Source organism: Suncus etruscus, chromosome 20 (genome assembly GCF_024139225.1).
Source record: "Suncus etruscus isolate mSunEtr1 chromosome 20, mSunEtr1.pri.cur, whole genome shotgun sequence".
Lineage (NCBI taxonomy): Eukaryota > Metazoa > Chordata > Mammalia > Eulipotyphla > Soricidae > Suncus > Suncus etruscus.
Genome location: NC_064867.1, coordinates 7,685,598 through 7,705,454, shown reverse-complemented (window position 1 = coordinate 7,705,454; position 19,857 = coordinate 7,685,598). Strand labels below are relative to the sequence as shown.

The following is a 19,857-nucleotide window of genomic DNA, read 5'->3' as shown; positions in this document are numbered from 1 at the left end:
GGCTGGCTCGGTTTCTCCTGATCCTGGCTTTGGACCAGTGCTGGATGCCACGGGCTGGGGCCTGCTGGCTCTCTCCGCTGCCCTTCACATGCCAGTTCCTCTGCGTCCCCCATCTCCCATGTCCCTCCTGGAGGAGCGGCGGCCTGGTTCTGCCACCCTGTGTGGGTCTGGTGAGGGAGGGAGGCAGGAGGTGTCTTTCTCCTTTGGTTTTCGGGCCACAGCCCGAGCTGGGGCCACCGGCTGCGCATGACTGCGGACCTCATCGACGGGAGTCGCCCTCGCTGAAGGCCCAGGGCCTGCCCATAGACCACCGGTGCCCCCGGGGCATGGGCCCGAAGCCATCGCCCCTGAAGCTGCAGGGCCTGCACTCGGAGGTAGGCAACCATCACCCCGAGACCCCTGCCCGAAGCCGCCGTCCTGAAGCCCCAGGGCCTGCCCACAGAGGAAGACCACCGTGGCCCCGGGGCCCTGCCCGAATGGTCCTGGAAATAACTGGCCCCGCGTCAGAAGCAGAAGCAGGCTGTCCCCTGGGTGTGTTTGCACCTGGGGATGGGGCTGAGTTGAAAAGATGGGCGGTTGGAGGGCGGGGAATGCGAAAGCATTGAGGAAATGGACCACCTCTGACAGAACACTTTTTTTCTTCCAGGTTCCACTCTACATCCTTATTTTAGAGTATTTTTATAAATAAATGGATTCCTTAGTCAACCACCGGGGTTTCTTCTTTGGTTTTTGGGCCACAGCCTGAGTTGGGGCAACCGGCAGCACATGAGTTTGGAGTATACGGATGCTGCAGCAGAGTTAGCGCTGCGGTGGGCACAGGAGGCCGCACGCCAGGCGGTGGAGCCAGTTCCAGAAGTTCAAGTGTGCTCCATGTCATGGACAAGGAGGCCGAGGGGAGGCGGCCCCGGGCGCAGGAGACAGCGGTAAGTGCCGGTCATGCCTTTGGAAAGGGATTTTCTTTCTTTTTTTTTGGGGGGGGGGGGGAAGGATTTTCTCAGGAGACTCGCTTTGTCACTTGCAGGCCCTGTGGACAGGGAGCTGGGCCGAGGGCGGGGCCGTGCCAGTGGCCCCCCTCTACCACCCCTTTCCAGCACCGAGACCGCTGTGGCTTTGGACCAGTGCTGGATGCCACGGGCTGGGGGCCTGCTGGCTCTCTCCCGCTGCCCTTCACATTCCAGTTCCTCTGCGTCCCCCATCTCCCATGTCCCTCCTGGAGGAGCGTCGGCCTGGTTCTGCCACCCTGTGTGGGTCTGGTGAGGGAGGGAGGCAGGAAGTCAGGAGGAGGGGAGCAGGTCGTGGACTTCAGGTGCATCTTCTCCTTGCAGATGCCATGTCTGTGCCATACTTTTTTCCATGGAAAAAACTGGCCCGTGTCAGAAGCTGAAGCAGGCTGTCCCCTGGTGTGTTTGCAGGGGCTTCGGAAGCCAGGCCGCGCCCAGAGCGGTCTCCTCTGCTTTCCCCTCCCCATACCAACTTGGGGAAACACTGCCTGCTGTTTAGACAGCCGGGGGAGCATGTGGGACGCGGGGTTCGAGCCACGGGGTTGGCTGAGCAATTGTCTTTCTTTTTTGGTTTTTGGGCCACAGCCCGAACTGGGCAACCGGCAGCACATGCTGATTGCAGACCTCACAGATGCTGCAGCTGAATTTATAGTAAGGGGAAACATGACACCGCAGGCCAGGTCGCCCAGGCAGTTGCAGTGCAGACATGACCCACGGGGTTCGAGCCGCGGGATTCCTTAGTCAACCACAGGGGTTGGCTGAGCAATTGTCTTTTTTTGGTTTTTGGGCCACAGCCTGAGCTGGGACCACCGGCTGCGCATTACTTTGGAGTATATGGATGCTGCTGCAGAATTCTCACTCAGGTGGGCAGAGGAGATCGCAGGACAGGGGGTGGAGCCAGCGACAGGAGTCCAGGAGCTTCAACTGTGCTCCATATCATGGACTAGGAGGCCGAGGGGAGGCGGCCCCGGGCGCAGGAGACAGCGGTACGTACCGCTCATGCCTTTGGGGCCACGGCTGGCGCGCTCAGGGCTTCCTCCTGGTCTCCCTGGATGCCCGGGTTCACAGCCCTATGCCCGGCTTTCGCTCCGGACCCCCAGAACAAGTTTCAATGGAGAAAAAAACCCCTTGGGAGGGATTTTCTTTCTTTTTTTTGGAGGGGGGGAAGGATTTTCTCAGGAGACTCGCTTTGTCACTCGCAGGCCCTGTGGACAGGCAGTCGGGCCGAGGATGGGGCCGTGCCAGTGGCCCCCCTCCGTCACCCCTTTCCAGCTCCGAGACCGCTGTGGCTTTGGACCAGTGCTGGATGCCACGGGCTGGGGGCCTGCTGGCTCTCTCCCGCTGCCCTTCACATTCCAGTTCCTCTGCGTCCCCCATCTCCCATGTCTCTCCTGGAGGAGCGTCGGCCTGGTTCTGCCACCCTGTGTGGGTCTGGTGAGGGAGGGAGGCAGGAAGTCAGGAGGAGGGGAGCAGGTCGTGGACTTCAGGTGCATCTTCTCCTTGCAGATGCCATGTCTGTGCCATGCTTTTTTCCATGGAAAAAACTGGCCCCGCGTCAGAAGCAGAAGCAGGCTGTCCCCTGGGTGTGTTTGCACCTGGGGATGGGGCTGAGTCGAAAAGATGGGCGGTTGGAGGGCGGGGAATGCGAAAGCATTGAGGAAATGGACCACCTCTGACAGAACACTTTTTTTCTTCCAGGTTCCACTCTACATCCTTCTTATTTTAGAGTATTTTTTATAAATAAATGGATTCCTTAGTCAACCACCGGGGTTTCTTCTTTGGTTTTTGGGCCACAGCCCGAACCGGGGCAACCGGCAGCACATGATGATTGCAGACCTCACAGATGCTGCAGCTGAATTTATAGTAAGGGGAAACATGACACCGCACGCCAGGTCGCCCAGGCAGTTGCAGTGCAGACATGATCCGCGGGGTTCGAGCCGTGGGATTCCTTAGTCAACCACCGGGGTTTCTTCTTTGGTTTTCGGGCCACAGCCCGAGCTGGGGCCAACGGCTGCGCATGACTGTGGACTTCAGGATGCTGCGGCAGAGTTAGCACTGCGGTGGGCACAGGAGACAGCACGCCAGGCGGTGGAGCCAGTTACGGAAGTCCAGGAGCTCCAAGTGTGCGCCTGGTCGTGGACTAGGAGGCAGAGGGGAGGCGGCCGGGCCCCAGCGGCGCTCCCGGGACCCCTGCCCGAAGAGGCCCAGGGAGGCCCAAGGGGTCAGCGCCCACAGGGCTTCCTCCTGGTCTCCCTGGATGCCGGGATTCACCGCCCTATGCCCGGGTTTCCCTCAGGGCCCCAGAACAATTTCAATGGGAGCAAAAGCCCCTTGGGAGGGATTTTCTTTCTTTTTTTTGGGGGGGGGAAGGATTTTCTTAAGAGACTCGCTTTGTCACTTGCAGGCCCTGTGGACAGGCAGCCGGGCCGAGGGTGGGGCCGTGCCAGTGGCCCCCCTCCACCACCCCTTCTGGCACCAAGACCGCCGTAGCAGGAGACAGCGTACATCCCAGTCATGCCTTTGGGGCCACGCCTGGCAGGCTCAGGGCTTCCTCCGGGTCTCCCGGGATGCCGGGATTCAACGCCCTATGCCCGGCTTTCGCTCCGGATCCCCAGAACAAGTTTCAATGGGAGAAAAAACCCCTTGGGCCCTTGCCCTTGGGAAGGGCTTTCTTAGGAGACTGGCTTGCTTTGCTTGCTTGCAGGCCCTGCCCCAGCCAGCCCCTAGCCCAGAAGGAGGAGCAGAGGAGCCCACGCCACACAGAGCAATGGGTATTACGCGGTCATTCCCTTTGGGCAACACCTGGCGACGCTCAGGGCTTCCTCCTGGCCTCCACTCGCAGATCGCCCCTGGCCTGCTGTGGGGACCCTAGCGGACGAAGGGATTCAACCACCATGATTCCGCATGCAAGGCAAATGCCTGCCGCCATGCTCTCTCCCCAATTTTCCCAGAACAATTTTTAATAGGAGAAACAGACCCTGGCGTCTGGGAAGTCGCGATCAATTTGTGTTGCACGCTCCACCTGGGTTCAAAGATAAAAAAAAAAAAAAAACAGCGGAAGGGCAATTGCCTCGCAAGCAGACCATCCAGAAGGGACTGCCATATAAATCCCGCATCCCATAGGGTCCCCACAACCTGCCAGGGGCGATTTCTGAGGCAAGAGGCAAGAGGAACCTATGAGCCTCTGACAGAAAGCTCTTTTTTTTTCTTCCAGGTTCCAATCTCCATCTGTCTTATTTTAGATTATTTTTACGTAAATAAAGCTATTTTTCATTACATATTTGGCTACTGATTTTCTTTCTTCTTTTTTTTTTTGTTTCTGATCTACACCTATTTGACGCTCAGGGCTTACTCCTGGCTATGCACTCTGAAATCGCTCCAGGTTTGGGGAGACCATATGGGACACTGGGGGATCGAACCATGGTCCGTCCTACGCTGGCGCTTGCAAGGCAGGCGCCTTACCTCTAGCGCCACCTTCCTGGCCCCGAACATTTTTAACAGTATCTCAGAGACAAGAGAGATGAGGGCTGGTAGGTGCAGCTCATGACATGAAGCTCATGACATAGAGTGATGAGTGCAGTTGGAGAGATGACTACACTGAAAACGATCATAACAATGTGAATGAATGAGGGAAGTAGAAAGCCTGTCTCGAGTACAGGAGTAGGGGGGTGGGGAGGAGGGAGATCTGGGAACTTGGTGGTGGGAATGTTGCACTGGTGAAAGGGGGTGTTCATTACATGACTGTAATCATACAACTATAATCATGTTTGTAATCATGATGTTTAAAGATAATTATAAAAAGAGAGGGGAGGGTGCAAAGAGGGTTATATGGTGCCATGAGCAAAGGGTGTGGTGCCATGATTGGATCCAGCAAGAGTGTGCATGTGAAACTAAACCTAATAAGAAGTATAGGAAGGTGTGTGTGGGGATATGTGGGGGGGGGGCAGGGACTGAACCTAGTAAGAGGGTATGTGAGCACATGTACTCTGGTATCAGGAGCAAAGCCAGGTGTGGAGCCAGGAGTAACCTCTGAGCACCACCAGGTGTCACTCAAAAACAAAAACTAACGAAACAAAAAAAAATAATAATCAAGCAAAATTGAGAAAAAACATATCAGAGAACTCTTTCCTTGGGGGGATGGGGAGACACATAGTGGTGTTCAGGTTACTCCTGGATCAGTGCTCAGGGGCTCCCTCCAGTGGTGCTTGAGGACCACTAGGATCGAATCTAGCCATTCTATATGCAAAGCATGCACCCAGTGACATTGAGCTATATATAGCTCCAACCCTAACTCCTACAACTTAGATTTAGAAAACTCAAATTAGAAAATAAAAAACCTGGGTTGGAGAGATAGCGCAATGGTAGGGCATTTGCCTTGCATAGAGCCGATCCAGGATGGGCGGTGGTTTGAATCTGGGCATCCCATATGGTCCCCTTACCTGCCAGGAGAGATTTTTAAGCACAGAGCCCTGAGTGCCGGAGAGAGAATATGTGGGTAGACACATGCCTTTAAAGGGTTCAGGGCTTGCATGTAATCAATCACAGTTTGATCCTCAACCACGGCTAAGAGTGATCTCTGAGCACAGTCAAGCATATCGAAACTCCGCCCAAAATAAAAGTAAGCAAATAAAACTCAGCAGGAAGGGGCTGGAGGGACAATACACTGGGGAAGGCATTTGTTGCACAAAGTTGGCCTAGGTTTGATCCCCAGTTTACCAGATGGTCCCCTGAGCCCACCAGGAGTAACCCCTGAGCACCGCAGGGTGTAGCAGGGTGTGAAACCCCCCAACACACACACACAGGAGAGAGACAGAGAGAGAGACAGAGAGAGAGAGGCCCCCAAAACCTTGAAAAGCAAATCTCTCATTGGGGCTCCCTTCATGACTCACTTGGCTGGGTCGGGTAGATGATGAAATAATCGCTGAACATGGGCAGCCGGCACTTCTCTTTGACATCATCAGAGTCCATGGGCTCATCCCCCGTCTCGACACCATAATCTATCTTCTCTGCGTTTTAGGAATAAAAACAAACGGATGCCCTCAAAAAACTAGTCATTGCATTCTATATGGAATAAACCCTAAGAGCCACAAAACCTGACTCAGAAAAGACATCTGCACTTCTACATTCATGACAGCACTATTCACAATAGCCAAACTATGGAAACCAACCCAAGTGGTCAAGAAGTCATGAAATTTACTGAGACACGAATGATGGAGAGTATCCTGCTTAGTGAATTACGTCAAAGGGAAAAGAACAGACACAGAATGTTGGCACTCATTTGAGGGATGTAAAGAAACATTATAGGAGAAAAATACCCAAAGGCAATAGACCAAAGGTCAGGGGAAGAACGTTTCCAACCATGGAGGGAGGTTGGTTATGTCACAGAAGGGACCACGCTAGCAGCGATAGTACTACTCTCTGGACAAGACACTGGCTGCTGAAAAGAGGTTACAACATACATCTGTACCGTGTATGTCAGTATTTCAGTAATAGCGTCATAAAGCATACTACCTAAAAGGCAAAACGGAAGAAGAAAGGGATCTGCTCCAGCGGCAGTGTGAGGGGCAGGAAATCAACTGGGGACATTGGCGAAGGAAGTGGACACTGGTGAAGGGATGGGTGCTAGAAAATGGAACAACATTGCATCTGTATCTCATGGTGATCTGATGCATTTAAAAAAATACTAACTCCCACAGGCCGGAGCAGTGGTGTGGAGCGGTAAGGCATCTGCCTTGCCGGCACTAGCCTTGGACGTCCCATACGGTCCCCCAAACCAGGAGCGATTACTGAGTGCAGAGCCAGGAGTGGCCTTTTAGCGTCACCGGGTGGGGTCCAAAATCCAAATAAATAAATACAAACTCCCATATACATTGACACTAGCTGCCCTTACTAAAAAACATTTCTCTCCCAGGCATGACTTTCCTGCCATTCTTTTTTTTTTTTTTTGGTTTTTGGATCACACCCGACAGCCCTCAGGTTACTCCTCAGAAGTCACTCCTGGCAGGCCCAGGGGACCACACGGGATGCCAGGATTCGAACCACCGTCCTTCTACATGCAAGGCAAATGCCCTACCTCCATGCTATCTCTCAAGCCCCATTCTGTCATTGTTTTTCCAGTTCCAAGCCCAAGAACCCTAGACAGCTGATGTAAGTTATATCAGCTACTTAAAATATGGGGCTGAAGAGAGAGGAGGGAGAAATAGTATAATGGCTAGGACATTTGCCTTGCACCCGGCTAAACCTGAGTTCAACTCCCAGCATCATCCATATAATCCCCTGAGCACTGCCAGGTATGTTTCCTGAAAGCAGAGCTAGGAATAATCCTTGAACATCACCACATATGGGACAAAGTCCTCTCCCCCCCAAAAATAAAAATAAAAATCATAAAAAGAGGGGCCTGGGCAGTGGCGCAAGCTTTATTGTGTCTGCCTTGCATGTGCTGCCTAGGACAGACAGAGGTTTGATTCCCTGGCATCCTATATGGTAACCCAAGCCAGGAGCGATTTCTGAGTGCATAGCCGGGAGCATTACCAGGTGTGGTCCAAAATAAAAAAAAAAAAAGAGGACTGGAGTGATAATACAGTGGTAGGACCTTTGTCTTGCATGCTGCTGACCAGAACAGACCCGGGTTCGATCCCCAGCATCCCATATGGTCCCCCCTTGTAACTTCCTCTGCTCCTGCCCTTTGCTGGGAGAGAATTCCGGCCGGCAGCTTTCTCTCAACCGGGACAGAAGGCAAAAAGCAGCTACAAATAATTCGTGAGTGTTAAGCTCTTTTGTGAACACCTAAAAAATTAAGCTGTAGAAATTAGTAGAATGGCTCCTGGTGACGTAAGCCAGTCAAGAGGTTTATTGAGGGAGAGAGCAGGGCTTTTATGCCCTGCTTCAGTGGGAGGAGCAGCAACATAGGATTGAAACTTAAACCAATCAGATTTGTACAGGTACAACGATTTTAACCAATGGGAGCAAAATCACATTTTGATGGCGGGAAGGATAAAGAGGAACCTGGCAGGATGGGGGGAGGGGAAGCAAATCCTTAAACAAATAGTTAACAGATCTTTCTTTTGTGCAAGCAATAAGGATTACAGTTTAAACCTTACAAAAACCTATCTATAATTACGTTTTTGAGAGCAGTTACAAAAACAGGTTCCATGGAAAGGTTAAGGAATCTGGTTTAAGTCAGATTCTGTGTGCCGGGCTAAATTTATTTGCAGAGTTTCTTTTTGGCTCGGGGCTAAGCAAACTTATGGCTTGAATCAGGCAGCGGTGAAAAATTCATTCAGAGTTCCATTGAATATGTGGGTGTACGGTCGCCCACACCCCCTAACCCCAGCCTTCCAGGAGCAATTTTCTAAGCTCAGAGCCAGGAGTAACTGCAGAGCGCCACCAGGTGTGGCCCAAAAACAAAGAAACAAGTCATAAAAAGATAGCAGAGGGGCCAAGACCCTTCCCTGAGCATAGTAAGCCCTGGAAACTAAATGGGTATGGCCCCCAAACTAGCCAAGTAAATAAAATGCATGCATTTACTTATTTCTCAACTCCCCACAGGAGATTTTCCTAGAAACACACTGTACAAAGAACTTCCACACATACCTCCTCTGCATGCCTGGATGATAAATATCTTGGGCTTCCTCTGAAGGGCCGTACAGTTTTTATTGTTGAACATTTCAAAGATTTTTTTCCAGGCTCACTTTCTCACCATCTTTCATTTTAATAAAGCCTTGCTCGCCGTGGGACATGAGAGTCACAGTGCAGCAGCCAATCTCATCTTTCATTTCATTGAGCTCATCCCGAAATGATGTTATTTTTTCAAGGAACTCCTGCAAAGCAAGAAAATTTCAGAGAAGAGAAGGTGGGAAAATCTCAAATGCTAGAAATGGCCCCGATGCTAAGTAGTCTGGGGAGATTAATAACAAAATTATCTAAATTCCAAATAGAGTGTAATATCAGCATATCTGACTCACTTAGTTTTTGTTTGCTCTCAGAATTGCTGTTTGTATTTGGGTCACTGATACTTCTTTGATTAAATTAGTATGGGCCCAGAGAGATAGCACAGTGGCGTTTGTCTTGCAAGCAGCCGATCCAGGACCGAAGGTGGTTGGTTCGAATCCCGGTGTCCCATATGGTCCCCCGTGCCTGCCAGGAGCTATTTCTGAGCAGATAGCCAGGAGTAACCTCTGAGCATCGCTGTGTGTGGCCCAAAAACCAAAAAAAAAAAATTTGTATATTACTAACGGCTCTGTACTCAGGGATCCTGGCAGGGTTTGGGGAACCATTTATAATGCTGGGAATTAAACGGGGCTGGCCACATGTGAGGCAAGCATCCATCCTATCTACTGTACTGTCTCTCCTACTCCAAAGTTAGGACATTTCTGATTCACTACTATAAAACACAACGGAATTACACATCTCTTAAGGGCACATGCTTTTAACTTGTACAGTAATTTATGAATATACAAGTTATTTTATAAAATGAATATTCTCAATAATCCAGAAATGAAAGGGAATGAAGGAATATGCCCAGTGATAAAGACCTACCAGAAGCTATGAAAAACATGCATGAGAATCCAGTTCCCTAAAGGAAAGGATGGGCCAAAGAGCTAGGACAGAAGTTAAGGCGCTTGTCTTGCATGCAGCCAGCCCAGGTTTGATCTCTAGCACTGCAAAAGATCCTTCAACTATGGTGATCCCTGAGTATAGAGCCAGGAAGAAGCCCTGAACAGCACCAGGGGCCCCAAAACCAAAATTAATAAAAGAGAAGTGGCCGGCACAGTGGCGCTAGAGGTAAGGTGTCTGCCTTGCCAGCGCAGCCTAGGACGATCCCCCAGCATCCCATATGGTCCCCCAAGCCAGGAGCGACTTCTGAGCGCATAGCCAGGAGTAACTCCTGAGCGTCACTGGGTGTGGCCCAAAAACCAAAAAAATAAAAAAAAGATCTAACCATTTCAATAAAGTCAATATTGATGGGGACCAGAGACATAGCATGGAGGTAAGGCATTTGCCTTGCATGCAGAAGGACAGTGGTTTGAATCCCTGCATCCCATATGGTCCCCCAAGCCTGTCAGGAGTGATTTCTGAGTGTAAAGCCAGGAGGAACCTTGAGTGATGCCAGGTGTGACCCAAGGGGAAAAAAAGTCAATATTGATGGACCTGAGTGGTAAGTAGGGTGTTTGCCTTGCATGTGGCTGACTCAGGATGGACCCTGATTCAACCCCCAGCATCCCATATGGTCCTCGAGCCTGAGAGGAGTGATTTCTGAGCACAAAGCCAGAAGTAACCCCTGAGTGCCACTGGGCATGGGCCCAAACCAAAAGAAAAAAACCCAAAAAGCAAAAATCAAAAACCAACCAAAAACAAAACCTGTCAATATTGATAAAGTTCTAAGACCAAAGCGATAGCACAGTGGTAGGGCGCTTGCCTTTCACTTAGTCAATCCAGGATGGACCTCAGTTCGATCCCCAGTGTCCCATATGGTCCCTCAAGCCAGGAGCGATTTCTGAGCGCATAGCCAGGAGTAACCCCTGAATGTCACCAGGTGTGGTACCAAAACAAAACAAAATATTGACAAAGTTTTATATTCTATATTCAAAGAGACAAAAATAATTTACATATGTTGAAAATTGGGGGCCCGGAGAGATAGCACAGCGGCGTTTGCCTTGCAAGCAGCCGATCCAGGACCAAAGGTAGTTGGTTCGAATCCCGTTGTCCCATATGGTCCCCCGTGCCTGCCAGGAGCTATTTCTGAGCAGACAGCCAGGAGTAACCCCTGAGCACCGCCGGGTGTGGCCCAAAAACAAAAACGAACAAAAAAAAAAAAGAAAGAAAATTGGGTTAAAGAGTAATATGAAAGTATTTCAGGGGCCGGGAAGGTGGCGCTAGAGGTAAGGTGTCTGCCTTACAAGCGCTAGCATAGGACAGACCGCGGTTCGATCCCCCGGCGTCCCATATGGTCTCCCCAAGCCAGGGGCGATTTCTGAGCTCATAGCCAGGAGTAACCCCTGAGCGTCAAACGGGTGTGGCCCAAAAACCAAAAAAAAAAAAAAAAAAAAAAGAAAGTATTTCAGCAATACCACAACAGGTACAAAATAGCACAGCTGTTTTGTACACAGCTGACCCAGGTTCAATTTCTGGCCCTTAGACCTTAGCCCACCAGGGTTGATTTCTGAGTGCAGAGCCAGGGTAACATGTAAGCACCATCACCAAAAAAAAAAAAAAAAAAAAAAAAAAAAAAAAAAAAAAAAAAACAAGGTTAGGCAATGCATGTTGCCTAGTACTGATGCTGATTCCATTCCCAACACTACACATGGTCCCCTCAAACACTAGCAAAGATCTCACTCTCCTGAGCAAAGAACCAGGAGCAGCACTGCAGGGTGGGGTTCCCCCCCAAACCCTAGCACTATAAAATAAAAAACTGCAAAAATGATTATGAAAAAAGTAGAGAACAGTGAGTTAATCCGATGCAGGATTAATTGATAAAAAAGTCCCAATCAGGAGCCAGAGAGAGAGCATGGAGGCAGGGCGTTCACCTTTCATGCAGAAGGTCGGTGGTTCGAATCCCGGTATCCCATAGAGTCCCCCGAGCCTGCCAGAAGTGATTTCTGAGCACAGAGCCAGGAGTCCCCCTGAGCGCTGCCAGGTGTGACCCCAAAACAAAAAAGTACCAATCAAAGTCCCAAAGGATTTCTGTGGAACTACACCATTTGACTTTCAAGATCATAGAGAATAGGGAACACGGGATATGGGTAAGTCTCGCACTGGCTGACGGGGCTCAATGCCAGGTCCTATGGTCCCTGGAACTCACACTCGGGGCGGTTCCTGCGTGTAGAGCAAGCCCTAGGTTCGATCCCTGGCACTGCATGATAGTCCCCCCACAAGCACTACTCGAAGTGATCCCCAGTTAGTGCATCGGGGGAGTTCCTGGGTGTAACCCATGACCAAGAGATAAAACAAAAAAATGCAGGGCCAGAGTGATAGCACAGAGGTAGAACATTTGCCTCGCAAGCTGTTGACCTGGGATGGACCCGAGTTTGATCCTTGGCATCCCATATGGTCCACCAAGCCATCCAGGAGCGATTTCTAAGCACACAGCAGGGGTAACCCTTGAGTGCCACCAGGTATGCCCCCAAAACAGACAAAAACAACTCTAAAAATTCAAAAAGTTGATCCACGTATTATAGGAAGTCGGTTCATGATAAAATAGGAACTTTAGGTACCAAAAGGATATAGCATTCAATCAATGTCAACAACCAAGAATAGGCTAGAAAACAAAGAGAACTTCTTTCACATTGTCCTAAAATTAAAATTCCAGAGAATAGAAGGCTAACCTTTAAAAAATCCTACACATATTCCAGAAAATATATTTTTTTCAGAAAAAAAAACATTTTAAATATTTACTTTGGGCACCTGAGCACAGAGCCAGGAGTGATCCCTTCCCAAAAAGTGCTAAATAAATAAATGATTAGGTGTGTCAGGCCTAGGGTTCCATATCTATGGCATAATAAAGACATGAAAGCTAAGAAACCAGAAGTAGAAGTTTAGTCACAAAAACTAATATTTCTGTCTGACAAGAACACAAAAGCAAAAAGGGAAGCAGCGGAGAGGACTGAGAGGCTTCAGTGGCACTGGACAAGCAATGAGGCCAGTTTTCATCCCAGCCGTTGCCCTAAAAGAAAATTTTCAATCCAAAGTGAGGTGAGGGGGATGAAGCCCTGGGCTCAATCTCTGGCACTGCACACACAAAAAAGCGATAGAGAAAAAAACAGATCCTATATTTTATAAGTGAGTAATATTCAGGGAAGAAGAACAATAAACATTTAAAAAAGAAAACCAGTGAAAAGGGGCAAAAGGGGTTAGGATGTAACTTCATGGTAGAAGACAAGCCTTCTTGCATGTGAGTCCCTGGGTTTGAACCCCAGCTCCAGAGAAAAAGTGTTTGCATAGTTGCAAATGAGCAAAGGATAGAAAGAGGCAATTTACAGAAAGAAGAAATGCAAATGGTCAAAAAATGAGGCCGGAGTGATAGCACAGTGAGTAAGGTATTCTACTGGCATATGGCCTACCTGGGTTCGATCTCGGCACCCATATAGACCCCTAAAAAGTAATTTCTGAGCACAGAGCCAGGAGTAATCCCTGAGTACCACCATCTGCGGTAACCCCCTAAAAAAGATACCCAAAAAAGGGGGGGGGTAAAGCATGTTCAACAGTGGCTGGAGAAATTAGAGCAAAAGTTTAGCAGCAATCTGACTTAAGAATGACCATGGTCTGATTCCCAGCATGGTTTATGTTTGACCAAGCACTGCTAGGTGTGTTCCCTGAGCACAGAGTCAAGAGTAAGCCCTACGGCAGCCAGGGATGGTCTAAATTTAAATGAATAAATAATAGGGGCCCTTAAGAATAAAAAATTATGTATATGTACCACAGTTTCTTTAGCCATTCATCTGTTGAAGGGCATCTTGGTTGTTTCCAGAGTCTTGCTATGGTAAATAGAGCTGCAATGAATATAGGTGTAAGGAAGGGGTTTTTGTATTGTATTTTTGTGTTCCTAGGGTATATTCCTAGGAGTGGTATAGGAGTGGTATAGCTATACACAATGGAATATTATGCAGCTGTCAGGAGAGATGAAGTCATGAAATTTTCCTATACATGGATGTACATGGAATCTATTATGCTGAGTGAAATAAGTCAGAGAGAGAGAGAAAAACGCAGAATGGTCTCACTCATCTATGGGTTTTAAGAAAAATGAAAGACACCCTTGTAATAATAATTTTCAGACACAAAAGAGAAAAGAGCTGGAAGTTCCAGCTCACCTCAGGAAGCTCACCACAAAGAGTGATGAGTTTAGTTAGAGAAATAACTACATTTTGAACTGTCCTAATATTGAGAATGTATGAGGGAAATGTAGAGCCTGTTTAGGGTACAGGCGGGGGTTGGGTGGGGAGGAGGGTGATTTGGGACTTGGGTGATGGGAATGTTGCACTGGTGATGGGTGGTGTTCCTTTTATGACTGAAACCCAAACACAGTCATGTATGTAATCAAGGTGTTTAAATAAAAAAAAAATTAAAAAAAAAAAAAAAAGAATAAAAAATTAAAAAAAAAGAAGAAAAAAAATAGGGACCAGAACAATATCACAGCAGGCAGGCCATCTGCCTTGCCCTCAGCTAACACTGGTTTGATCCCCAGCATCCCATAAGGTCCCCCTGAGCCTTCAAAGGAGAGAACTTCTGAGTTCTGCTGTTATCTGTGGCCCAAAACCCCCCCACCAAGGATAGAGGGTCAGAGCCATAGTACAGCAGGTAGGGCATTTGCCTTGAACATGGCGGACCTGGTTCAATCCCCAGCATCCCATATGGTCCCCCAAGCACCACCAGGAGTAATTCCTAAGTGTAGAGTCAGGAGTGATCCCTGAGCATTGCAGGCTGTGGCCCAGAAACAAAACAATAAAGAAAGAGAAAACATGTCCAACCAAACTAACGATCGGGAAAATAAAGCAGTGAAATATTTTTGCCGGTGAACTACTACTAAGCATGTATAAACAAATATTAACAGAGGTAGAGAAAGTCCCTAGGAAGACAATTCTAGACTCTAGGAAAAATAAACTGCCACAGACAGAACTGAAAATTGAGCTGGACAGTCAGGCTGAAGCTCCCAGACAGTAACTGTCAGCCAGTCATCTGGGGAAATGAAAAGCCATAGAATAATCAAGAAGTGTTTGAAGAGACAAGATACATTTTTATTTTGTTTTGTTTTTCCGCTATACCCAGCAGCACTCAGGGGATACTCCTGGCAGACTCGGGGACCATATGGGATGCCAGAAAGCAAACCAAGGTCTGTCCAGGGTCAGTTGCATGCAAGGCAAACATCCTACCTCTGTGGTATCGCTCTGGCCCACCAAGATATATTTTGAAAAGGAGTATGCAGCTCATCACTCTGAGTCCCCTAGGGAAGGGACAGGGCAAGTTCCTTCCTCTGCTGCACACACAGACACACCCTGTCACTGCCATCACCCAACAGCCCAGCGTCAGGACTTTTCCACTAATCTCTGCAAACACCTAACTACTAAAAACTCCAGGAATGCTGGATTTGTGGCTGACATCTCCGGGGATTCCAGGGCAGGCACCCTCTCGCCTCTCCCTGCCCCCCACCTCTTCCCCATGCCTCTGGGCTTCCAGAAGTCCCAGCAGCCACACACATGATCCAACACTGCCAGCATCTGAGCTCATCGAAGAAGTCCTGAAATGCTCGGCTGCTTACATGGCCGTGAGACATCTCTGTAGTTTCAATACTGACATCCCAGTATGAACAAACCAAATTAGATGTGAAATTTCATACAAGCCACATAAGCTCAACAAACAGTTTAGCAGGCCTTCAGACAATGACGGAAGACTCCATTGCAAGGTAAGCCAGGTTCCACACATTTTCTGTTAATCGAGAGTTTTTTAGTTTTTTGGTTTGGGGGCCATACCTCACGGTGCTCAGGGGTTACTCCTGGCTTTGTGCTCAGAAATTGCTCCTGGAAGGCTCAGGGGAGCATATGGGATGCTGGGGATCGAATCTGGGTCCATCCTGGGTCAGATGCATACAAGGCAAATGCTAGCGTGCTATCTCTCTGGCATCAAGGGTTTTTTTTTAATATAACTCCATTATCATTTAATTGTAAAAAGCAATATTAAGCAAATTATTTACTTACTTGTTATTGATATAACAGTATAACATTAATATTATATAATGATAATATAATAATAATAATTAATATACTTAATTATTATTGACAAGGAGCAGGCTTGGGGGAGGTTGAAAAACCTGGGACAATGGTAAAGGGAATGTTATACTGGAGGTGGGGTTGGTGTTGGAATATCGAGTTCCAGAAAAAACTGTATTTCCATTATTAATAATTTACATATTATTAATTTTATTATTAATAATGCATTAATTCTGTAACCACAGTGTTTAAAATAATGAAATTTTTTTGTTTGTTTTTTAAAAAGGAGTATGGAGCTACAACCAAGGAAACCAGACAGTTGGGAGATAACTGACAGGCTGGGCATAGGTTTGATAAAACGAAGAATCAAGAAACTGCCAAGGTCAAAAGGCCTTTTTGGACTAGAGAGAACAGGAATGAAATAGAAACAACAGGCACTCTGGTACCATATGTCCGCCCACCCTCCCAGGTCCACCAAGAGTGATCCACCAAAAACAGAGCTGGGAGGACTGCCTTTAATCTAAGCACCACCAGCTGTGACTCAAAACAGAAACAAGAAAAAAAAAAAACAGAAACAAAAATAAAATGTCCTTCTCCCTGGCAATTGCCTAGAAATCATTTCCTTCTCCTTGACCCTCAGTCCAAGGTGAAGCAGTCTGGAAAATCCCTGGAAAATCAGCTTTATAAAGCAAGCCTGGCCCTCCAGCCTGTGTCCTGGGTGGATCTCTTCTTCCTTCGACTAAAGCTCTCCCGACTCTGGCCCTGGTCTCCTCCCAGGGAGTGAACTTCCTTTCCTTCAGGGGCTCTCTTTTCTCTTTCAGGAGAAACCCACTCTTGCAAATCCCCTTCCACAAAAAAGAAACTTCTATGCTCTATGATCTGTCTTCCTGGAAGTTCTTTTCTGTAATTTAAACAGATGAAACCCAGACTGATTTCTTTCCTGCAGAGAGCCACTGTCCTCAAACCACAGCTCCCCCAAAATCTGAGTGGCAGAGACTGGAGAGACTCTATAAGGTTAAGATTTGATCTGTGGCCAATGTAGAAGATCCCTCTGTGTTGCCAGGAATGACTCCTGAGCACAGAGCCTCTGAGGTCTGCTGGGTTTGGTCCCTAACACTCCCTCCCAAATGTGTTTTACCATTCCACCACCATCCTTGGGCCACACATTTCTGTCATATTTAAATATTAACACTTCTGCCCAGGCCATGCAGGTTTCTATCCCTGTACAGACTTTTGCACCTCTCCAAGTGAACCCCTAAAAGACTTTTCCAATCCCCTAGGTGCCAGGTTAGCTGGACTGCATCTGGAGGGCCACAGGGGGACCTCTCACAGCTGCTTCTGAAGTCTACACTGTTCCTAAGGGCTCTAGAACTCTCTCCTTCTGGACTCCCCATGGCTGATCCTCCACATCTCCTCGTCTACCTTGCTAGGACACGTTCTCAAAATCCCATTCTTCGATGGCTCCAGTCCTCTCCTTAGGGCTAGAGCCTCAGAGGTTCTTTCCAGACTGACAGGCAGGCTTGGCTCTCCCCCAGCAAGGAAGAGGGCCAAGGAGCAGGGCAGCCCCACGGTACCATTTTGTCGGGATCGATGCAGGCCGTGTACTCGAACTGGCACTGGCCCAGCCACTCCCTCATCAGCTGGACGTCCTGGTGCGCTCCTGGCCTGTGTTTCTTCACACACATGAGGAAGGCCTGCCGTTTGCCACTCAGGTGTAACAGTCCTAGGGGCAGGGAAAGCCAAACACTATAGACCCACCCACAACACAGAAAATACAATCTTTGAGGGACACAGAGAGATACACACTCATATGCATAGACACATATTATATACAAATCCATCCGTGTGTGTATATATGTATAGATGTGAAGCGATGGGGAAGCTGTTTTGTTAGTTTTCATGTCCAGCATCCCACCAAAGCTCAGAATCTTGTCCTAGCAGCGTTTAAGGATCATGTGACCAAACTCCTGCCTTCTGCATGTAAATCATGTGTTCAGCCCCATAGACATTCTCTCTAGGCCTGAAGTGATGAGTTTCTTGTGAGATTAATAGTGAAGTCTCGCCTCAGATAAGGAACTGCCTCTCATCAGATTTATTACAAGGATTTATTATAGTTCTTCAAATATCTTCTTCAGTCTAGCACTGAAAAGTTAATCTCCTTTTTTTTTTAGTTGTTTTGGGCCACATCTCCTGGTACTCTGCACTAACTACTGACCCTGTGCTAAGGAGGACTATATGTGGAGCCTGGGATCGAATCCTTGTTCGACTGTGTACAAGATAAGAGCCCAGCCTGCTAAACTATCTCTCTGACCCTTCAATCTCAGTTTGAAATTCCTAAATACAGCCACAACTACTAGTTTGAGGAAACAGAGTAGAGGAAAGGGGGGAAGGGCAATAGAGACCACTCACTTGGGGGAGCTCAGGACCTCTGCCATGCCAGGGCTCAAGTGGGAACTCAATCTTTGAGCTAAATTTCTGGTCCACCTATATAGCTCATTTCTTTTTTCCTTTTTTTTTTTTTTTTTTTGCTTTCTGGATCACACCCAGGCAGCTCTCAGGGGTCACTCCTGGCTCTGTGCTCAAAAATCACTCCTGGCAAGCTCAGGGGACCACGTGAGATGCCGGAAATCAAACCCATGTCCGTCCGGGTCAGAAATGTGCAAAGAGATACCCTAAGGCTTTGCTATCTCTCGGGTCATTTTTTTTTTTCTACTGCCCATTTTTGTGGAAGGGTGTTGGGGTCATACCAGCAGAGCTTAGGACCATTCCTAACAGCGATTGAAGGGTCATATAAGGTGTCAGGGGCTGAATCCAGGCTGACGATGTGCACTGAAGTTTAGTTTCACTTTTATTTAACTGTACTTTTTGTTTGTTTTGGTACTACCCCGTGGAGCTGGGGTTCTCCCAGCTCAAATGTTCAGGGAACCATGAAGAGGACAGAATCAAAGCCCAGAAAAGGAAGACGGATTTAAAGAGTGATTTGTCTCAGCGCTGGCAAGCACCTATTTTTTTTTTTTTTTGGTTTTTGGGTCACACCCGGCAGTGCTCAGGGGTTACTCCTGACTGTCTGCTCAGAAATAGCTCCTGGCAGGCACGGGGGACCATATGGGACACCGGGATTCGAACCAACCACCTTCGGTCCTGGATCGGCTTCTTGCAAGGCAAACGCCACTGTGCTATCTCTCCAGGCTCTTTTTTTTTTTACACCTATTTACATATTTATTTTACTATCTAGGGGAGGAGGGTGTCCCCTTCCTGCAGTACTCAGGATCTGTCCCTGGCTCTGCACTCAGAGGTCACAACTGGGCGGTAGTATCCAGGGAACAATATGCAGTGCCCAGGATCAAACTGAGGTCTTCCATATACAGGGCAGGCACCTGATCCTCTGAACCATCTCTGGCTACCCAAGGTCTCTTCAAAGAGACCCGAATTCACCAGGACCATGACACAGTCCATGAAGGGTATGGGGGAGTAGAGTTGAGGGGTGCTTCTGTCCATCTGCTCCTCTACTCAAAAGCCCCCCAAATACCCTCCGTTAAGGTCCTCCAGAAGAAAGAATCTCTACTCTGCAAGCCAAGTTGCTCAGGTCTCCTCTGACCCAGAGATGCCCAGATGTTAGTGTCTTCTTTTATTGTTTGTTTTGGGGCCATACCCACCCGGCAGCGCTAAGGAATTACTCCTGGCTCTGCATTCAGGAATCACTCCTTGGCAGGCCTTGAAAGTGTCAGGGAGGGTCGGGCGGTGGCGCTAAAGGTAAGGTGCCTGCCTTGCCTGCGCTATCCTTGGACGGACCGCGGTTCGATCCCCTGGTGTCCCATATGGTCCCCCAAGCCAGGAGCAACTTCTGAGCACATAGCCAGGAGTAACCCCTGAACGTTACTGGGTGTGGCCCAAAAACCAAAAAAAAAAAAAAAAAAAAAGAAAGGGTCAGGGATCAAATAAGGATTGGCCACATGCCAGGCAAGCACCCTAACCATAGTACTATCTTATCTGGACCCTGTTAGTGTCTTGTCTTTTCTTTTCTTTCCTTCTTTCCTTCCTTACTTTCTTTTTTTGTCTTCTTAAAGGGTCTTTCTACTTGTCTTTGAAGCTAAAAATCATGGAGACTCTCCTTTTGACCCAATTGTCCACCAGTGACCTCTGACGTGCCATCAGGG

At 48.3% G+C, this 19,857-nt stretch overlaps 1 protein-coding gene across 1 annotated transcript; it reads right to left on the bottom strand.

The window, feature by feature from the left end:
- Positions 1-8,668: 8,668 nt before the first annotated feature.
- On the bottom strand, positions 8,669-19,156 carry LOC125998201 (caspase-14-like). Its single transcript, XM_049766472.1, has 3 exons — positions 19,105-19,156; positions 17,275-17,423; positions 8,669-8,821 (listed from the first exon to the last, which is right to left on the bottom strand). Exons 1-3 carry the CDS (start codon positions 19,154-19,156, stop codon positions 8,669-8,671), a joined length of 354 nt encoding a protein of 117 aa, XP_049622429.1.
- Between the last annotated feature and the right edge of the window lie 701 nt (positions 19,157-19,857).